Here is a 15,874-nt window from a genome sequence, read left to right as displayed (position 1 = left end):
CTATGATGATTGAATTCATCGTTTTTGATTTCGGCTGCCACCTTTTGCTCACAACGTCCACACTTTCACCTGCTCTTAAGCCGCACACTGGCTATGGAGTGAAAGTATCCAATCCGAAACCCCTCGTGTGAGCAGTAGTTAGACAAGGCTGTCCTTTTCATCTCTTGATATGTACGAATGCATCATACGGTCCACTTTGGTGGCGAGTTCAGAGCTCCGTAGGTCGTAGTCGTTATCCACCTCAGCCTTAGCGGATCCTCCCCAGTGCCACCTGGTTCAATCATTGGTATCGAGTTAATCTCCGACTGCGACCTTCTCATTCGCACACTCCACTTCTCCCACGTCAGCATTTTATATATCTCGAGGACCTTCATTTGACGTAGTCGCCACGAACATGATTCCCGGAAACTTTTCTCCCGCAAGCTCATGATCTCTCTTTTTTCGTGTCCTTTTCAGAGGTGCAGATCGGTTACATTTGGCGGATTATCTATAGACTCAGATCTTACATATTCGAGAACAGCTTTCTGGTTTAGAGTTCTGGTTCTTGAAGTTCTTGGATCGCTAGAGGGCGCCAACGTCATTTTTGAACTCAATCAAGAAACTTACAACTTGCCTAGGGTCGTCGAGCGACGTCGATTTGAGATCTACGAGAATCCCAATACCCCAACCGTCAACTCAGAACACTAGACAAATACTGAGAGGCACACGACTCCAGGACAACACTCCAGTGGGAAAAAATGTCCACGACCAAAAAGCCCCGGAGCAAATCCGAGCAAGCGCTCGACGCACTGATACGACAACACCCACTACAGCGGCTCCAGAGCCCCTCGCGCACCATCTCGGCGATCGTGCACACGCTGGGCCTCGCATCGTTCGCATACAGCTTCGACTACCTAGTCAGCCACCCGAACGAGATCAACCAGGCGTACGGCTGGCACTTCCAGTACCTGACGATCATCGGGCTCTCACTCGCAACGCTGACGTTCACACTGGGCATCGCAGCGGACACGATGCTGTCGCGGGCGCTGTTCGCGGCCAAGAACACGCTCTCCATGTGCGCGGCGCCGATGGAGATCCTCATCTCGACGCTGTACTGGGGGCTACGGGCCATCGACCCGGCGCTCGTGGTCCCGCCGGAGCTCGAGCTGCCGCTGGCCGCGGACCTGGGCTTCCACCTCGCGCCGACGCTCTTCCTGCTCGCCGACCTGCTGCTGTTGAGCCCGCCCTGGACAATTGCCGCGCTGCCCGCCACGCTCCTGTCGACCGTCATTGCGTTCCTCTATTGGTTCTGGATCGAGTGGTGCTTTACCCGCAATGGGTTTTACCCGTATCCCCTCTTTGAGCTGCTTGGATATGAGCAGCGCTTGGCCCTGTTTGCCGGCTGTGCTGTCGTCATGGCTGCTATCACCGTCGCTGTCAAGTGGGTTTATGGACGCGTTAATGGTGTGGGGAGCGAGAGGCCGGGCAAGGTGAATTGATTTGGAATCATGTGTGCCACTGGAGTGGTTGGAGGGGAAAGAGGCGAGGCGTGTTGTGGATTATGGACTCTGGTGTTCTCATTGTGCGTGTCTTGTGTGAAACGGAGAGGAAGAGTGTGGCTTCAAACTAGATATTTGTACTTGGCTATGCTAGATATGTAGAAGAACTGGGGATTTTTACATCGACTGTAACTTTTCTCTTTCCTTGCCGTTGTTGGACGTCCAGCGCCAGATCGAAGCTCACGAGCGCTTTAGATACCGGTGCAAGAGATGGGGAAAACAGAGAGAACACAGTAGAGATTGGTTCGTACACCCTCTTATTCACGCTTCAAGTCCTCACCTTCGTCGAGCCTGATTACAAAGCTACCAGACAGAAGAGCTTAGTCTCCCTCCATCCAATTGATATGTGGCAGAGCTCCGTCATTTCAAGGGATAATTTACACTCGTTTTGCGGCTCACTGGATTTCCGAGTACGCGTTCAAGGCCAACTGTCCTCCCAGATGTGCATACAAAACGGTACTTCCGGGCTTGATCTCTCCCCTCTTTATCAGGTCAATCATACCCGCAAGACTCTTGCCCTCGTAGACTGGGTCCGTGATGAAACCTTCAGTTCTGGCGCCAAAGCGGATCGCCTCCAGAGTTGCTTCGTCGGCCAGACCGTATGTGCCGGCGTGGTATCGAGTGTCTAGAATGACGTCCTTCTCCTGGATGTCTGATTCCTGCAATCCGATCTTGCCAGCCGTTTGCTTGGCGATGCGCAGGACTTGTGCAAATGTCTGTTCTGGCTTCGCCGATGCATCGATGCCGATCACTTTCCGAGGCGGCGATCGGTCTAGTTTTTCCAGGAGCTTGAATCCCGCGATCATACCGGCGAACGTGGATCCTGTGACTGCACAGACGATGATGGTGTCGTAGAAAATGCCCGCGGCTAATTCCTGAGCGCGCACCTCGAACGCCCATCGTGCAAAGCCAAGACCTCCTAGGGGATGGTCTGATGCACCTGCCGGAATATAGTATGGTTTCCCTCCAGCGTCGATGACTTCTTGGGTCAGGTTTTTCAAAGTGTCTTTGTGTTCAATTCCGAATCCAGAATTGTCGAGGCGGACATCGGCGTTCATCAACCTTGATAGCTGGATATTTCCAACTTTGTCGTATCCGACGTCTTCATGTGGCACCCACTTCTCCTGGACAAGTTTGGCCTTTAGACCTAATTTTGCTGCAGCTCCTGCAACTTGTCGTGTGTGGTTGGATTGAAAGCCTCCAATGGATACCAAAGTATCACATTTCTGTGCGAGGGCTTCAGGGACCAAGTACTCTAGCTTACGAGTCTTGTTGCCCCCAAAAGCAATAGCCGAGTTGCAATCCTCTCGTTTGGCATAGATAGCGACTTGATTTCCAAGTGCTTCAGATATGCGAGGGAGAGAATGAATTGGAGATGGGCCTAGCGTGAGCTCATGGCGAGGGATATTTGCAAATATTTCGGGAAGATCCAAGTCAATCAAAGAGGTAGCCATGATGTGCGAGTATGGATTGCTAATTCTTGCTCATACCTTTTAGAATGTCCTTTACGAGCCATGTTCAAATCTTTTGTAGTAGAACCAGAAGTGGACAGACGTCAGAGACAACGAATCAAGCACCCAGTTGGCCGTCGGAAAGGGTCTTGGCAATTGGCATCGGCAATCCCACCGTGCACATTCGGAGGTTTTGAATCCACCGATATCAGGACTGCCCAAAGACTCCCCGAGGCGGTACTCAGACCGAGTGGATAAGGGTGCTGTCTATTACTATCAGGTTGTGACATGGCAACGGTGAATGTGACGTTGACGCGAAGGATCAGATGGTCGGACTCCCTCGAAATCAGGGAGTCGACAGAATTAACGAACGTGTAAATCAATAGTACTTGATTCTGTCCAAATGTGAAGAATATCACCCCCTTAGGGTCGTGAGAAGGTGGTTTCAATTAGCTGGTCCTTTTTAGGTCCACGAACTTCATGTGTTGTCCTAAACCAGGATAGGATGTTCGAGCCTTTCGAGGGTGCGCTCAAGTGAAAGGAGTACGAGCTGCTGTAGAAGTCTTCGACACAAAGGTGGCCACCACTTCCATCGAGGACGATTTCTTGAATAGGGATCTTGCAGTCATCATCAGATCGTACAGGAATGTCGATTTTATGGAATAGATAGTCGATGACATTGGTGCCAGGCTTCGTAAACCACACACTGATCGTATGGGCGGTTTGAGCTTTCTGCAGGCGCCAGATGTACTTTCTTGAAAATGCAAATTTGACCACGTTGCCCTGAGCTTGGGCAGATGGAGTCATCTCAAATTCGCCTTGTTCATGATAGAGCAACTCGGCATCAGCGAGCTGGAGGGAGCCATCATCAGCAATGACAGGAGATGGTTGAGTGATGGTGAATGTTGCTTCTCCCGTGCAATTGCCAGATGGTTCTGAAGCATCCGCGCTGTGTAACTTGCGCTCCAAGCTCCATTTTCCGACCAGGTTATGAAATAGGTCTGTCAGCAGAGTGGTACGGCTTTGTGGTTCCTGCATTTCCAGGGTACAGCATTCTTCCGCTGACGAAACAAGAACACAAAACGGTAGCGAATGAAGATGAATCTCTAGAGGTAATTCAAAAACTCTCCGTGAGATGGGCGGGTTGATAGGTGCGCTGAGAGATTAGGGACCAGAGAGAGCCAAAAGTGAATGGGTGGGGAAGAAATCAAGCTTGCTGGGGGGACGAGGGGGAGGGCAGGTTTAACCGCCACGCCTAAACTCTAGGCATGACATCCTTGCCTGTTTAACAGGGGGGCGGGGAAACCGAGTAGGTGTGATTTCCGGGTCAGAGCATCATCATTTTTGAGAAGAATCAGAAGAATCAGAAGGAGCAGAAGGAGCAGAGGAATATCCATTGTTATTATTATCACGGGAGGAGCCTTTTGTATACCAAGTAATTCTCTAATCAAACACCAACTGTGGTGTCCTGATGGATCGGTCGCGTGGCATGATGACCGACGTCCTTTTGAAATGAACTCATCTAATTCTCGCCGCCATGGGCCAATGCCACCCTACCACCAGCACTTCTCTGAGTCTGAGATGCATCTTGATCTTCCGTTCTGTTTGGAAGAAGGATCCATGCGGCATTGGACTTGATTCGGCAGCTGCCAACGTGTCTATCATTCTCCTCCTCACACTCTTTGCTGCATCTTTCATGCAGTGTGGTTCGCTACCAACTGCTACGTGGGTAGAAATGGTAACTACTCGTGGTTTAGCGACTTGTAGCTCATGCATTGGCACTCCACTTGAACAACCTTCCCTCCACCCTCCGCCCTCCCTCGGCCTGCTTGTTGACCAGATCCCTGCCGTGTCTTTAACTGAGGTGTGGTTGCGGTTGCAGTTGCGCTACCAGATACAAGTTAACTTAACTTGTCGCTCTTCTGCTGCTCCTGTTTAACTTGTCTTTCTTTCCCTGCCGCTTCATAGCTGCTCTTGAAGCGTCGACATTCGTTTTTGCGTCGCAATAATGCGGCACATGAAGCCTTCTGCCTGCTCTGCATAGCATATCCTGCCAGTGCCCGCATCCACGCTCGCTACACCCATCCTCAGGTCTAGAATCAAATACCGTGATTTGCCACTCCACTACTTTTCACTGTCGCGCGACAATAGATCGCGGTCCAAAGTACACCAATATGCATTCCAACATCAAAATGCAGACAGCACTCCCCACCCTCACCTTCCTCCTACTCCTCTTCCTCGATGTCGCACGGGCCCAAAACTTGGTTCCTACTTCCTCTTCTGCCAATTTTCCTGGCTGTGGAGTGGGTTGCAATCTCCTACTGCAAGCGCAGAATCTTTGCATACCGCCCGCCGTCGCCGTCACCTCCCAGTTTACCTACGAGAACTGTTTCTGCCAAAGCAGTTTCCTCCAAGGCCTATATTCCAGTCCTGATGCTGTCTGCACCGCCGAGTGTACCATAGAGTCCGACAGAGTACTCTTGCAGAAATGGTTCACAGGCTTCTGCAGTGCTGTTGGTCAGGGTGTTGACCCTTTGGCGACGACTGCTGGCACTCCAACAACAGCTACACAAAGCGTGGTTGTGATTACAGTAACTAGTACAAACAGCGCTTCGGGTGCTACGAGTACTGGTACTGGCAGCGCGAATACACCCGCGCCAAAGACTCAGTCCTGGTAAAATAAAATACACTTTTCTTGCCCCAAAACCATTCTGACATATGCATAGGATCGAAGGACACTGGAAGTGGATCCTTATGCTTGGAATTCTTCTTGTCGGGTTGGGGCTGTTGACATGGCTTCTCATCTGGTTGAAACGGCGCCATCGTAGGAAGGTCGATGAGAGGCGAGCTGCTATGTCTGGTTTTCCATCCGAAACTGAAAAACGTGCCGGTGCTCGCTCTGCAACTCCAGATCTGTGGGGTCCGCATCAGGTATTCCACTCAACCCCGTTCCCGTACTCCACTGACATGCTTTCGAAGCATATGGAACAAACCCGTGGATACGAGTATCAAGATGGACAAGACATGGCCAGTGGTGCTGTTCTTGGAACACCGGCTGGTCACCGAGAGAAGAGAAGATCAAGACGGCGCAGATCGCGAGATCGAAATGAGATGGGTCAGATGGACGAAAGGCCGCCCAACTCGAGAAGGCGCTCCTCGAAGGGCAAATCAACGCCATTAGAACGCATTGCTTCCAACGAACCCGAGATTGGACCAGTTGACAGGAGTCGAAGTCGAAGTCGGAGAAGCAGAAATCCAGATAGCGATCTCGAAGGGGGTTCCAATCCGGAACACAGCCGTCGATTACGTGAAGTCCGCGGCAGCCGACGAAACAGAAATATCGACCCACCTTAGAGCTCTGGTGCAATCAATCTGCAGTTATACACTCTCACTGGGCAGAATGTATCCTGTCCATTGTGAATCAAATCCGCGAATGTCGAGTCTCACGTCATTGAGCCCTTTGTCATCGAGAACAGCCCGTCGAGTTTCACCCCAGCACTCGGAAGAGAGGCTTTGAGCAAACGTTGGCTGAAAGCTGCCTCTTTGAGTTCTGCTTCAGCAAAGCTTGCAGTGAATTTACTGGCCATCTTGTCTTCTCTACCTTGACAACTCGGGAAACGACGCGATAATTCCCTAGCCACGAGAACGGAAAAGAAGGAAGTCTGCCTTCCACCACCTTGACGTGAACCATGAGCCACAAAAAATAGGCCGGAAATTCACTGCGGTACCTGGCATTTTTACGCCTCACCTCCCTGGCTCGCAAAGGGCGGGAGGCGTAGGACTTGCCAAATGCCTCCTGCGTCCAGCCTGTGCGGCCCACCAACCAACTACTTTTACATCAAGCTCATCAACATTGTAGCAGGTCTCATCTGGGGAGCGAGGTTCGAATTAACGTCAGAGGAATCCGCAATTCCTGGGGATATTGTCCTGACTTTGAAGACTTTCTTATGGAAAAAATTGGCTTCAATCGCACATGAAAAATGAGGACACTGTCACCAACAGCTCGATTTCCGCATTACCAGTCTCTATCACTCTCACCGTGACGAAAATTGAGACAGCCCTGATTCGCAGGTGAGATTAGAACTTTGTTTGAAGCAGATCGGGCATAGATTGGTCCTGGGTCAGGCATTTTGCAGAGTACAGAATCGATGATGCCTCGGGAGCCAACAGTGATTGCGCAGCCATAGAAGTATGCCGGTCTCACTTCGATTAGGGGCAGCTTGGTAGCTACTTGAAAGGTTGGTTACTTGTTGGACGGTTCTGATGTTGTTTGTCTATCAAACTTGCTTAGAAAGAGTAGCAGCTGTAAAGGTTGATCTCATTCATACCTACATAGTTAATTGAAGGCTACAAATGATGAGAAATGCCTGCTTTGACAGGGGAATTGAATATTCAAGTATCTTATCCACCGAAATTGCAATAAAGAATGCGATGATCTATGAGCAGTGCCAGCAAAGAAATGCTTGGCGGACTACTGTTTTGATTCGTGAACTTCAAGTACCAACCTACCTAGGCAGGGATCTAGATAGTTGCCGAGTGGCTGTGCAGATCTCGAAGCACAAATCTTTAAAGACGCCGCTTTCCTTTTCATTATTCTGTCATCTTTATTCCGCCCCTCTGTTGCTTAGTGTCTCTGCCCTGTTCCGAGGCCGATACGCTGCATCCATGGCGAGGCGGGGCAGCGTGTACTAGTCAGTGAGGAACGACATGTCCCTTCCCAAGCCCAACTACGCCTTCAAAATCCCGAGCGTCCACGATGATCTGGAGCTAGACTGCCGTCTGTACTATCCCAGGAGAACGGAACAGAACCCGGGCATCTTTGGCAGAGTGTTTGCCATCTTCGCTCATCCCTATGCCACGTTGGGCGGATGTTACGATGACCCCGTTGTCGGACTTGCCGGAGCGGTGCTCCTTCGCCAGGGATGCAGCTTGATCACGTTCAATTTCAGGTGAGTCCCGTCGTGGCAATCCCCAGGGCCCGTCATGTATCTGATTTGTATTCAAGGGGAGCCTCTGGTTCGGCGGGGAAGACTTCGTGGACAGGAAAACCCGAGCTTGGAGACTACGTGTCGGTCTATGGGTTTGCTCTATGTTACATCAATGCGATATACCATCAGCATGAAGTCCCGAGTACACTGCCAAGGTGCTCTGACGCCCTTCTGATCCTTGGTGGATATTCGTATGGGTCCATGATCGCATCACATCTCCCTCCTCGAGATCAGGTGGTTGAGCTATTCCGAGCACCGTCCTCTGATTCAGCCGAGAACGAAATCAAACTCCGAGCCGAAGACTTGTCTCGAGACGCGAGGGCCTATCTGGAGATACATAGTAGTGTGCCAAAGACGTCACTTTCCGTCAGCCGTGTCCGAGGAAACATTGCGGACGATGCGAGTCGGAATTCGCATCGGGCTGTGGCTATGGGTGGATACGAATCGGAGGTGGCTAGTCGAAGGGTGAGTCGAGAATCTTCGAGGAGGAGCTTGGATGGGGAGCGGGTCAGACAGAGTATCGATAATGTCCGGCGAAAGATCAGCCACCACCGCGTCGTCTCGCCCCAGAAATCCAAATCGAAACCCCCGGGTCCAGTGGGTGATGTACCGATAGTGCCTCGAATTGCGTACATTCTCATCTCTCCATTACTGCCCCCGATAGCTGGGTTTACGACCATGTTCTCCCGATTACATTTCACGAGGAGGAATAGAGGCTCCGAGTCCCAAGGGTCCGGCACCTCATCCGGCGTGGAGTTCGAGGAGCTGACCAACCACCCGTGCATATGTATCTACGGCTGCAAGGACGCCTTCACCAGTGACCGGAAACTCCAGCGGTGGACAGAGAATCTCAATTCGAGACCGAACTCGCGGTTCGTCGCCATTCGGACCGACTCGGGCCATTTCTGGCATGATTCAGAGGGTATCACTCGATTGCAGCAAGGACTGGCTGACTGGCTCAAGACCCTGGTCCCAGCGTCTACCGGTGATGAAATTTCCCATCGTCATAACCACTCTGGAGAGAGTACGATAGAAGGGATTGGCGGTGGCGGATGAAGATAGAATTCGACGAAGTTTGGTACGAGGCTACATATTCTTCTGTCAAAAAACCTAATATATACTTTCTGACTCATGAAGAAGTCTGAGGATGACACTGGCAGGACTGACTCGATTTGACTATACGCCATTTGGCATCGATCGAGGCACTCAGTGACTGTCCAGTGTGTCTGATGAATTGAATATGTCGATTAAAGGTACTAGCATGTGGCAGAGTGTCGTTGGAGAAACAGTGACATGTGCATCACAGCCTCGAGAGAGAGAGGGCATAGGAAAAAAGGAACCCTGACCCTTGTTGCACAGCATTCGGATCGTGCCAGAGCGACAGAGCGACAGAGAGACTGGGATTATGACTGGAGAACAAAAGCTCTCAACTTGCATGTGATCGTGCAGAGTGCTTTGTTTTGGAGGCCTGAGGGGTGCAAATGCAAGATATACGGTGGGTGCAGTGGTGGAGCCTGATTGGGCTCCTCGAGGCCCCCAGGGGATATCACGCGCCTGTTCAAAAGAACAGGTACTAACGAATAGTAGGCAGCCTTGATGGGGTTTACTCATCGCTTCTCCAGGAAAACATTTGGATCCTTTCGACACGAAATAAAATCAACTGGGGAACGGGTACTCGGTACCTTGTAGGCTCGTACGGATAGTCCGCAAGTTGGGTTGCACTTGGCCATCGATGTCATCGCCCCACCACTTTGAGGTCATTCACTCATTCCAATTCCGTCGTCGGGCTTCACCTCCCACACCATCGCTCTCTCACACACTGGCAACACGCACTGACTTGGTTTCGCTACCAACTTCCACCCTTTCTTTCTGTTCACTGGTGGCGTCCTTCTTTGTGCCTGAATTCCACAAATAAGCCGTCGGCCAAAGGTTGAGATTCGCTCCTTCAAATTATTAACCGTCTCCCAGTAGGCTATTGTTTCTGTCTTCTCTACCGCTCCTTCTTGCTCACTAAGGCCTTCATGACCGATCTGTCCGTGTGACCACTTCGCTCTCTATGTGGATGACACGGCTTTGAATTCTTATCTTTTAGACGATACTCACATTCTTTCGGAAATTCTGTCTCACCCTCCCTTTTGAACCCTCCCTGCCCGTAGTCTTCGTCCTGGTCAGATGGCCACCTCTGCACCCTCGACATGGCCATCATTCTCTCTGTCGCAACCCCGTCTTCCAAAATCTTTTGGTCCTGCATTGGCCTCTACGCCGATATCATCAAAGTCTGCTCACCCAGCCAGAGACTACAACATGTTGCCGAAGAGATAGCCAGATTCTGCAGGAAACCACCTGAGACCGCCGAGCAAAAATGGACTCGAGACATGAAAGACGCCACTTCCCTGGCCGAGTACGAAAAATGTACAATGGCTCTGGATCACCTGCAAAGTCACGAGACATGGAAGGAGGAGAAATATTCAATAGAAAGAGAGTACGATCCGGACCTGATCCAGAATAATGCAGACCTACTCCAGAAGGCCATTGCTTCATCAGACCTGAGTGCCCTGCAATATCATTTGAGGACAGGTCTGAGTCGGGACTTGGGCTGTATGAACAGTTTGCGACTTTACAAACACTCTTGGTTCGGCACCAAGTTTCTCATCGACGACTACATCAACACCGTCCTCGAGGCCGTCGACGCATTTGCCGAGCTCCCTATCCGATTCAACCTCCCCAATACAGAAGTCCGCTTCTACCAGCAATCCCTGGAAGATTCTCTAAAGTTCTTCGGGAGATCAGCCTTGACCTTATCTGGTGGAGCACTCCTAGGCATGAAACATATTGGCGTGGTCAAAACTTTGTGGGAAGCAGAGTTGTTGCCAGATGTCATATCCGGAGCATCAGCTGGCAGTATCGTGGCGGCTATCGTGGGGACTTCCACCGACGAACACATGTATGAAGTGCTGGAGCGATTCCCACATTCCGACTTGGCTGTTTTCGATCCTCCCGGCACCTCTTCGATGGGATGGCTCTCACAGCGAGCCCAGACCTTTCTCCAGTCAGGGGCATTCTTTAAGATGGACAATATCAAAAGAGTGATGAAGTCATGGCTCGGGGATATCACATTTCGAGAAGCACATTACAAGACAGGTCGGACACTTAACATCTGTGTCTCGAGTGCCGGTAGTGGCGAACCTCGACTGCTGAATTATGTCACAGCTCCCGATGTCTTGGTCTGGTCGGCCGTATGTGCTTCCTGTGCGGTCCCGAGCGTCTTCGCGCCCGTCAACATCTACGAAAAGGATCCCATCACGAAAAAGGAGCAGCTATGGATGCAAAACGCGCAACAGATGTTTGTCGACGGCTCATTGGACCATGACATCCCAATGAGGAAACTGGAAGAGCTGTTCAACGTGAATTTCTTTATTGTATCACAGGTCAATCCCCACGTCCGATCCTTCTTGGAACCAGAAGAAGAGTTCCGAGGGAGACAGCCCCGATCAGCAGCGCCTTCAAGAAATTGGCTCCAAGGGATCAAGGCTTTCCTCAAAGAAGAGATCATTCACCGGTCGGAACAAATGGCTGACATTGGTTTGGCTCGGAGGTCGTTCCGTTGGGCGTCGGTGATCAATCAGCAATACACGGGCGACATCAACATCTTTCCCCAAATCCAAACTCGCGAGTACTTCCATATGATGATGAACCCGACCCCAGAATTCATGATTGAGGCAACTAGAGCGGGCGAAGTCGCTACCTGGCCTCGTATGTGCCGGATCAAGAACTGCGTGGCTATTGAGCTGGCTTTACGACAGGCAATCCACCGACTACGGGATCACGTCAATTTCGGACCAGAAGCTAGAGCGGCGCGAGAGGTGAAATCCAGGCGTTCAACGAGCAGAGGTCGCGCAGGCGGTGCTCGATCAGCTCGCCCTTCTTTTCTCAGGCGGAGAAGTCTCAGCATAGAGTCGTCGACTCAAAACAATGACGGGGCTTCGTCCGTGAGGCCTTTGAGAGTTCGGCGGAATGCCAGTCTGGGAAGCATCGTGCTAAAACCCATGACCTCTTCTTCGTCACTCGGTCGAAGTCGAGCTCTTTTGTCGCCTCAGGCAGGAATTACCAGTGAAAGTCTCGGCGAGGGCCTGATGATGACATTGGTGACACCTGTGAGTGCAGCAACAGCCGCAAGCCCAGTGATGATAGACGACGAGCAGTCTTTAAACCCTGAAGAGTAAGCGTAGGAATTTCTCGTCTCTGTGCAAGCAACCCAGGCATATCTGCAGTGGCCGTGACACAGTGGACACTGTTTAAACTTTGATACCCAATTTGTTGATTTGCAGAACTTTTGATGTAGCATTATTGAGTCTATGGCATTGGACCGGATTGCATAGCATTAGATCAAGAACCATTACATTCGTCAAATGAAATAAAATAACAATTTGAGAAGAGCATTATACCGGTTTCGCTAGAAATCGTAAGGTTGATCTAACTAACGCCTGATCCAGCATAAAGCGCTTCGCATTGCTTGATATACGAGGCTGCAGATCGGAATCTCGACTCACTATCGCAACAGAAATATAGTAACAGGACGGTCAAGTGACTCGCGTCACGGTAACAGAGATAATGATCGGATTATAGTCTTGGTATATCATATATTATCGGTACTCTGGAGAAAAGCGGATGGCCTTCCTATTAAAATAAAAAGGATTTGACATAATCCTACAAGATACCTAGGTAGTCAGAATGTTTCTTATGAGCTTTCGGGGAGATCAACTAAGCATTTATTAGAGCGGAGGGTAAGTTGACGATCCAATTACTACTAAAATGTTTACTAAAGCAGCGTGATCGCAACACGACGGACGTGAGCTCCAAGCCTTGAGTGTGTCTCCAACTCCAAGAGAAAAAGGGAAAGGCCATCTGGCGTCCGTGGGCAAGTTGTACGCGCCGTAGAATGTACGGACTAGTTAGTCGTGAATTGTGAGGAGAGAGTCTCAGTCCAGTGCAGCCTGAGCCAACACGATTTTGATGGTCTTGATTCTCGGTTTCTACTCTATCGTTCTGTGTCAGTCTCACTGTCCCAATTGCACATTCGTCCCCATCTGTTTGGTGCAGCCAGGCTCTGCCGGTCTCATTTTCAGTCTCAGACTCTGCCATATCTAGCATTGCTGCACTGACTGCCATTTTTACCCACCAACCATCTCCACCGCGTCTGTGCGATGAGAGTGTAGCCGACACTCCTCCATCAAGCCCATCATGGGCTCTTGGTGCGCATCCATCTCTGATCAACTCTACTAGAACTACACCCTGGCTACCTGAATAGTCGCCAGTGTGTTACACCATCTCCTGTCCTGCTTCCAACTGCGGCCACCACCATGATGGATCTAAAATCAATGCTCAATGACTCTTCCAACCAACGACAACCACCACGATTGCACACACCTCACTCTTCCTATGATCACGCAGTCTCCATCACAAACGCAAGCGCAAACTCCGTTCCCAACGACCCTCATTCCGATCGTCCATCATCTTACCCTCCACCTATCCCATCCTCCGACTACAGACAATCCGCGAACGGCTCCTATTTCAACCTGCAGTCGCCTCATCAACAACACTCCGCCTCTGCGCCGGCGTCCACCCCAACTATAGCACACCAACCCATCTTTGCGCAAAGCCCAGGGCCCCATGGTCCTGTTCACACCCCTAGAGATAGCAACCCTCCACCCCATCAGTATCACCCTGCCTTTGTTCCTTCACCATCCAATTCCGCACATTATCCTCCCACACCAGGCTCCGCCCACCACCAGCAAACACCCTCTACGGCCTCTACATATCACCACCCAGGTGGTCCCTCTGCTTTTAATCTCCAGTCTCCCAGAGAGGAAATAACGGTCACGAATGGCCACGCGCATTCCAACTCGCGTAACATCTCACCTCACGCTCAGTTTCATCCAACTCCGGCCACACCCCTCGGACCTCCTGTGACTTATCCACGACCATCTCCCCACGCACACCGACCGATTTCACAAGGACAGGAGAGTTATAGGAGGCTTTCCGTCGGATCAGTTGGATCAAGCCACAGCAGGGAATACAGCCAGTCTGGTGTTGTGGCTCCTCAGCCAACCCATTCTCGTAGCGGAAGCATACAAAGAACATTTTCCGGGGACGTGCGGGAAAGAGAAAGAAGTATTGAGAGTGTCAGTCCAAAGACAATCCCAAAAGCTCCTCCCAAGAAACAAAGACAGACCAGCACAGGTCGATATTCCGACGTTCCAGTCGACATCTACCACGGTGCGCCTTCGCAGCCTGTCTTTGCTCCGAACGTGAGTGCGACGGCACAAAGCACACCCGATAGAGTTCTGGACGTTCTACACAACGACGCTACACCCAAGTCTTCTTCAGCTTCGGTCGAACCAAAAGGTCCTCCACCATATCAACCTGCTCGACCAAGTCCTGGCGCAGGTCCAACAAACAACATGACGCCATTGTCGGTACATTCCCCTCTTTCTCAGCAGATGAATTCGCCAGCAGCAACACAAACCAGCCTAAAGCGCAATGCAAGCCATCTCTCCAGCGTACCAAGCACCCCTCAACCGCCAAGAAAACGTCCCCGGCCCAACATGAATGAGTTCCCCATTTGGGCAGAGAGTGCTCGTGACCGACCCGTAAAATTCATTCGAGCCCGACCGCCAGCACAACCGGTCCAGGGCTCGGGAGGATCCATGGCGCCTGCATCAGTACAAGGAGGACCACCACCGGGATCTCACATGAAAACCGAAGCGCTTGTCAAGCAAGAGACACAAACGCCTCACGTGATGAATGGTCAAGGAATGGGAGCTCACAATCCGGACGAATCTCGATGGGAAGTATCGATCACCACGGTAACACCATACGAAGACCTCACCAAGAAAGTCTGTGACTGGATTGTACATTGGTTACTCAACGCAACACCACCTTCGAATGGGGCAATGTTCGAAATCGAGGCCAAGGTCGGTGCTATCTTCGACGAACAAACAGGACTACGACTTCAGCTGCCAGTCGATACCGAAACCGTTTTTCTTCGCGACAAATGGCGGGGCAGAACAAGCTTTAAAAGTTCGATGAATATTGTGAGTTTAACTTCCCTAGGTGCAAGAAGTATTAACGGCCGCTAACATCTGGAACAGGCTCAACACCAGCAGATCAATGCGTTTCTCAATGGACTTGTTCAAGAGTCGATGCGAGAAGCTCAACATTCAGACCGCGCTGTAATAGGATACAGCCATCCACATGAGTATGATGAGTTCTATGAGCTGAACGAAGAAGGCAAGAGAAATCTACCGCAAGCGATTGTGCACTACATGAACCCTCGACACAAAGCTCGGGTACGGAGAACAATCGACGAAGAAACTCGACAGGTCAAGGCACAAATAATCAAGTCACGAATTGCGGATCTGGAAGTCTACAATCCTCAGTCGGACTTTGATTACCGTATTTCCATCAGCATTGAAAGTCCATGGGAGGGAGATCCTAACTGGCTGTCTGAGATGACTGAAGAGAGCCGTGGCCGTCAGAAGGACCGGATGAGCTATCGACATATGGCATATCAGATTGATTTGACCCAAGTCAGCTATCAACACACCACAGAGAAGGAACACGAGTTGGAGGTGGAAATCAGCACAGAGATGGTACGGCGAGAATTGGACAACTTGAAAATGCAGCGACCCAATCGGTATGAACCGCTGATCCGAGGACTCATCGACAACATGAGGATTTTGTGTCGAAGAGCAACAATGATCAGACCAAGATGAAGGTATGAATGGAAAACCGGCTAGCACTACTGCGATCTGCACGTTTGTGTGCTCGACTCAGAGTCGGATCTTGACTGGATTAATGGGTGGGACTGGAGATACGTTTCCTTTGATTTTGATAC

General features: G+C 50.8%; 7 protein-coding genes across 7 annotated transcripts; 5 read left to right on the top strand and 2 right to left on the bottom strand.

Moving 5' to 3' along the window:
- Nucleotides 1-737: 737 nt before the first annotated feature.
- On the top strand, nt 738-1,478 carry LTR84_009318 (uncharacterized protein; the record flags this gene model as incomplete). Its single annotated transcript, XM_064852858.1, has 1 exon — nt 738-1,478. The coding sequence occupies one exon, from the start codon at nt 738-740 to the stop codon at nt 1,476-1,478; it is 741 nt and encodes a 246-aa protein (XP_064701083.1).
- A 455-nt stretch (nt 1,479-1,933) lies between these two features.
- LTR84_009317 (uncharacterized protein) lies at nt 1,934-2,992 on the bottom strand (the record flags this gene model as incomplete). Its single annotated transcript, XM_064852857.1, has 1 exon — nt 1,934-2,992. One exon carries the CDS (start codon nt 2,990-2,992, stop codon nt 1,934-1,936), a length of 1,059 nt encoding a protein of 352 aa, XP_064701082.1.
- A 420-nt stretch (nt 2,993-3,412) lies between these two features.
- On the bottom strand, nt 3,413-4,027 carry LTR84_009316 (uncharacterized protein; the record flags this gene model as incomplete). The annotated part of the gene is made up of 1 exon (XM_064852856.1): nt 3,413-4,027. The coding sequence occupies one exon, from the start codon at nt 4,025-4,027 to the stop codon at nt 3,413-3,415; it is 615 nt and encodes a 204-aa protein (XP_064701081.1).
- A 1,154-nt stretch (nt 4,028-5,181) lies between these two features.
- On the top strand, nt 5,182-6,343 carry LTR84_009315 (uncharacterized protein; the record flags this gene model as incomplete). Its single annotated transcript, XM_064852855.1, has 2 exons — nt 5,182-5,663; nt 5,716-6,343. 2 exons carry the CDS (start codon nt 5,182-5,184, stop codon nt 6,341-6,343), a joined length of 1,110 nt encoding a protein of 369 aa, XP_064701080.1.
- A 1,353-nt stretch (nt 6,344-7,696) lies between these two features.
- LTR84_009314 (uncharacterized protein) lies at nt 7,697-9,033 on the top strand (the record flags this gene model as incomplete). The annotated part of the gene is made up of 2 exons (XM_064852854.1): nt 7,697-7,938; nt 7,995-9,033. The coding sequence occupies 2 exons, from the start codon at nt 7,697-7,699 to the stop codon at nt 9,031-9,033; spliced, it is 1,281 nt and encodes a 426-aa protein (XP_064701079.1).
- A 1,139-nt stretch (nt 9,034-10,172) lies between these two features.
- LTR84_009313 (uncharacterized protein) lies at nt 10,173-12,200 on the top strand (the record flags this gene model as incomplete). The annotated part of the gene is made up of 1 exon (XM_064852853.1): nt 10,173-12,200. The coding sequence occupies one exon, from the start codon at nt 10,173-10,175 to the stop codon at nt 12,198-12,200; it is 2,028 nt and encodes a 675-aa protein (XP_064701078.1).
- Nucleotides 12,201-13,337: 1,137 nt separating this feature from the next.
- On the top strand, nt 13,338-15,752 carry LTR84_009312 (uncharacterized protein; the record flags this gene model as incomplete). Its single annotated transcript, XM_064852852.1, has 2 exons — nt 13,338-15,071; nt 15,129-15,752. The coding sequence occupies 2 exons, from the start codon at nt 13,338-13,340 to the stop codon at nt 15,750-15,752; spliced, it is 2,358 nt and encodes a 785-aa protein (XP_064701077.1).
- Between the last annotated feature and the right edge of the window lie 122 nt (nt 15,753-15,874).

Source organism: Exophiala bonariae (assembly GCF_035927105.1).
Source record: "Exophiala bonariae strain CCFEE 5792 chromosome Unknown scaffold_37, whole genome shotgun sequence".
In the NCBI taxonomy this organism is placed as follows: domain Eukaryota; kingdom Fungi; phylum Ascomycota; class Eurotiomycetes; order Chaetothyriales; family Herpotrichiellaceae; genus Exophiala; species Exophiala bonariae.
Note: the sequence above shows the minus strand (reverse complement) of the source record. Positions and strands in the feature narration are given on the sequence as shown.